This window comes from Microtus ochrogaster, linkage group LG9, assembly GCF_000317375.1.
Source record: "Microtus ochrogaster isolate Prairie Vole_2 linkage group LG9, MicOch1.0, whole genome shotgun sequence".
NCBI lineage: Eukaryota > Metazoa > Chordata > Mammalia > Rodentia > Cricetidae > Microtus > Microtus ochrogaster.
The window spans coordinates 9,945,876-9,949,032 of NC_022034.1; the positions used below are offsets into that span (position 1 = coordinate 9,945,876).

Consider the following 3,157-nt stretch of genomic DNA (forward strand, 5'->3'; position numbering starts at 1 on the left):
CTGCTGTTGCTGCTCCCACTGCTGCTGCTCCTGCTGCTGCTGCTCCTGCTGTTGCTGCTGCTGCTCCTGATGTTGCTAGTCCCACTGCTGCTGCTCCTGCTGTTGCTGCTGTTCCTGCTGTTGCTGTTCCCACTGCTGCTGCTCCTGCTGTTGCTGCTCCCACTGCTGCTGCTCCTGCTGTTCCTGCTGCTCCCACTGCTGCTGCTCCTGCTGTTGCTGCTGCTCCTGCTGCTGCTGTTTATGCTCCCATCACCATTGCTATTGCTGTCACTGGTGCTCTGTGGTTGGGCCTGGAGACTCTGGGAGCTCAGCGTATTTGCTTGTCCCTCCACCTGGAGTCTGGGAAGCCTATAGTGCTGCTGAGTGATTTGATGAGATTCTGTTAGCCACATCTCCTCTTGGACTGTTCTAGAGACTGAGACCATGTGGGGTAATGGAACTGGGGCAGTCCATGCCTGATTCAGTACAAACAAGCCCTTGTACAAAGGGCAGAGCTGGGAGCAGCAGTGGAAGGAGAGAGGCCCTCCTCCAAAGATTATCAGCAGCATCCATATAGCCATGGAGAAGACAGTAAGAAAACTGAGCAGTGCCTTAGTCACGGCCTTTGCTCATCAAATAGTGGAAACAAACTTGGGGAAAATAATTTCTTAAATTCTGTGCAAGAATTGATTGAAGTATATGGATTTTTGCAATCATTATATTTAACCAGCGTAGTTACATTTAGCCTTCTCTGTTATGGAGGAAGGTGAACCACTAGGAGGGAGATAAGGGAACACCTTCTCCTGCAAGTTATTCATCCGATTTCTTCATGAAAACCATCACTCAGAAGACAGCATATGTGATCTTGGACGAATCCTACACTTAAATTTTGATTTGTTTTGTTTATTTATTGCCTGCTTGATACTTCTTTCATAACTTCTTTCTCACCTGCCTAATCTGATTTCCTATTGCAGGCCAATAAAAAAGAAAGAGATGAGAATTTACCTCCAAGGCAAGAAAGCAGGTCTTCAGCTAAGCTAAAGAGAAAGAGTGTGGGCCCTGCTGGACCAGAGGCAGAGCTTCTTCCCACACCAGAAACCCACACAACCCAATTGCACTTACCTTAACACTCCATCTGTGGGGAGCTGCAGCCTGCATGGTTTGCTGCACTGGTGTGACAAACTCTACCTACCAGCCGGGACCTTCCACCTCACCCTGCTCTCAGCAGGCCCAGGAAAATGGCTATTGCTTTATTGGATTTGTCTTTTTGTCTTTTTATTTCTTTATTTGGTTTATTTCTCAACCATGACATGAGACCAAAATACACAAGGGAGATGTGGGTCAGGACAACAAGATATTAAAAAAAATCTGAAAAAAACAATAAACTTGAGAGAAGTAATTTTATTTTTTTTAAGAACTAAAAAACTAAAGGCGATATCACAGAACATACATGAAGAACTTGGAATGGGACCTTTCAGTATCACAAATGTGATGAAATTTCATAATACGCTGCTTACTATGTGGATCACACTTGAAAAGAATCTCAAACAAAAGAGTGGGAATCTAAGTTGAGCAGTCACCAAGCCTGCACGAGTTTACAGTAGGTGACCGCACACACATTCTTTCTGGTGGGGAGTGCAATAGAGGCATTCCCGCCATTACTGAATTAGCCATGACAATGTTTTCACTTCGGTAAAATTTCCCTCAAGATTAATGGGCTTTAAAAATAGCATTAGTAGAGTCAGGTGTGGTGGTGCACATCTTTAATCCTAACACTTGAGAGGCAGAGGCAGGTGGATCTCTATGAGTTTGAGGTCAGCCTGGTCTACAAGAGCTAGTCCAGGACAGCCAGGGCTACACAGAGAAACCCTGTGTCAAAAAACCAAAGCCAATAAAGAACTTCCTGTTGAGAAAGTTCCAGCAGGAAGGGCGGGTGTTAGACAAGAAAGGTGGGCGTGAAGAATGCTCACCTCCCTGGTGGCCCAAGAAGAAGACAAGGCAGGATGTCATATATCTCCGTAATAACTGCATCTGCATGCTCATGTGTGCCCTGGTTCCGTTTCTACCGCTGCGATGAAACACCGAGGAAAAACAACTTACAGGAGGCGCGCTTTCCCTGAGTTCAGGATCCAGGTCACTGTCCATCTCTGGAAGGAAGTCCAAGTAGGACAAAGGCCACAGCCAATCACATCTACTGTGAGAGAAAGACCTGAACAAAGCTGGGATTCTGTGTGTCCTTGTTTAGCTATACATTTCTATCGATTTATATCTATTGGATGTTTTAAATAATTTAAATTGTCACAAAAGGAGAATTTGGTTTTGCGTGCATGTTGGAGTCACTGACAGAACACACCAGATCACATTCCCAGACACAATGAGAGACAGTGAACCCAGAATCTTTCCAGGGCGGTCTGGGCATGGAAAGAGAGCCACCACGTGGCTGCCTGCCTGGGAGATGCCACCTCACCCACCCCACTGATCTTACAGAATCTCTGTCCTGGGAGCAATGGAGTTCAGTGGTGTGGGCTTCCATAGAGTCCAATGGCAATATTCTAAGCAAAACATAATCAACCCTCCGCAAGCCTCGATGATGAAGACAGCGTATCTAAACCTGTTTCGCTTTGCACAGTTGGTAGGTCTGAGCAGAGACCCCTGGTCCCCAAGGACACTGAAACAACTTGGGTCAGCCTGAGAGACTGCCATTGATTTCTGACTGTTTCCCTCCACTGAGGTCAGGCGACTATTGGGTCTTGTGTTCATCCTGGGCCTCCAAATGTCTCTACCATGTTCCCTCAAGGCAGGAGGATGGACAGTACGATCATGCCTATGCCAATGTCACTCCATCTGGGCATCCTTTAGCCTTGTGTGGTAGTCTTATCCTCTCATTGTATGCTTTCCCTGGCCTGTCTGGGGCATGACAGACCACATACCTCAGGGCTTCCCCTCCAGCACACCCTTCTTCAAGTCGCAGAAGACTGGCATATCTGCTCCTGGCTGCAGCTGCTCTGTCCTGGCCACCTCTCCTCTCGCCCCATTCCCACCTGCTCTGGTAATCCATGGCTTTTCTCTGGGACACCAACCAAGCTCTCTCTGGCCCCTCATCAAGAAATTCATTACCCATGACCCAGAATCTAAGGAGTCTGCTGTGAATGACGTGTGGGCCTGGAAGACACTGCTG

The 3,157-nt window shown here is 47.3% G+C and overlaps 1 protein-coding gene across 1 annotated transcript in view; it reads left to right on the forward strand.

Annotated features, from left to right (window-relative positions):
* Positions 1-1,216, forward strand: part of Slc22a2 (solute carrier family 22 member 2) — a 41,356-nt gene extending 40,140 nt beyond the window's left edge. Inside the window, exon 11 of the mRNA XM_013352303.2 lies at positions 954-1,216. Coding sequence (XP_013207757.2) covers positions 954-1,020 — 67 coding nt within the window. The 3' untranslated portion in view covers positions 1,021-1,216. The remainder of the gene's footprint in view (positions 1-953) is intronic.
* The last annotated feature ends 1,941 nt before the right edge of the window (positions 1,217-3,157 follow it).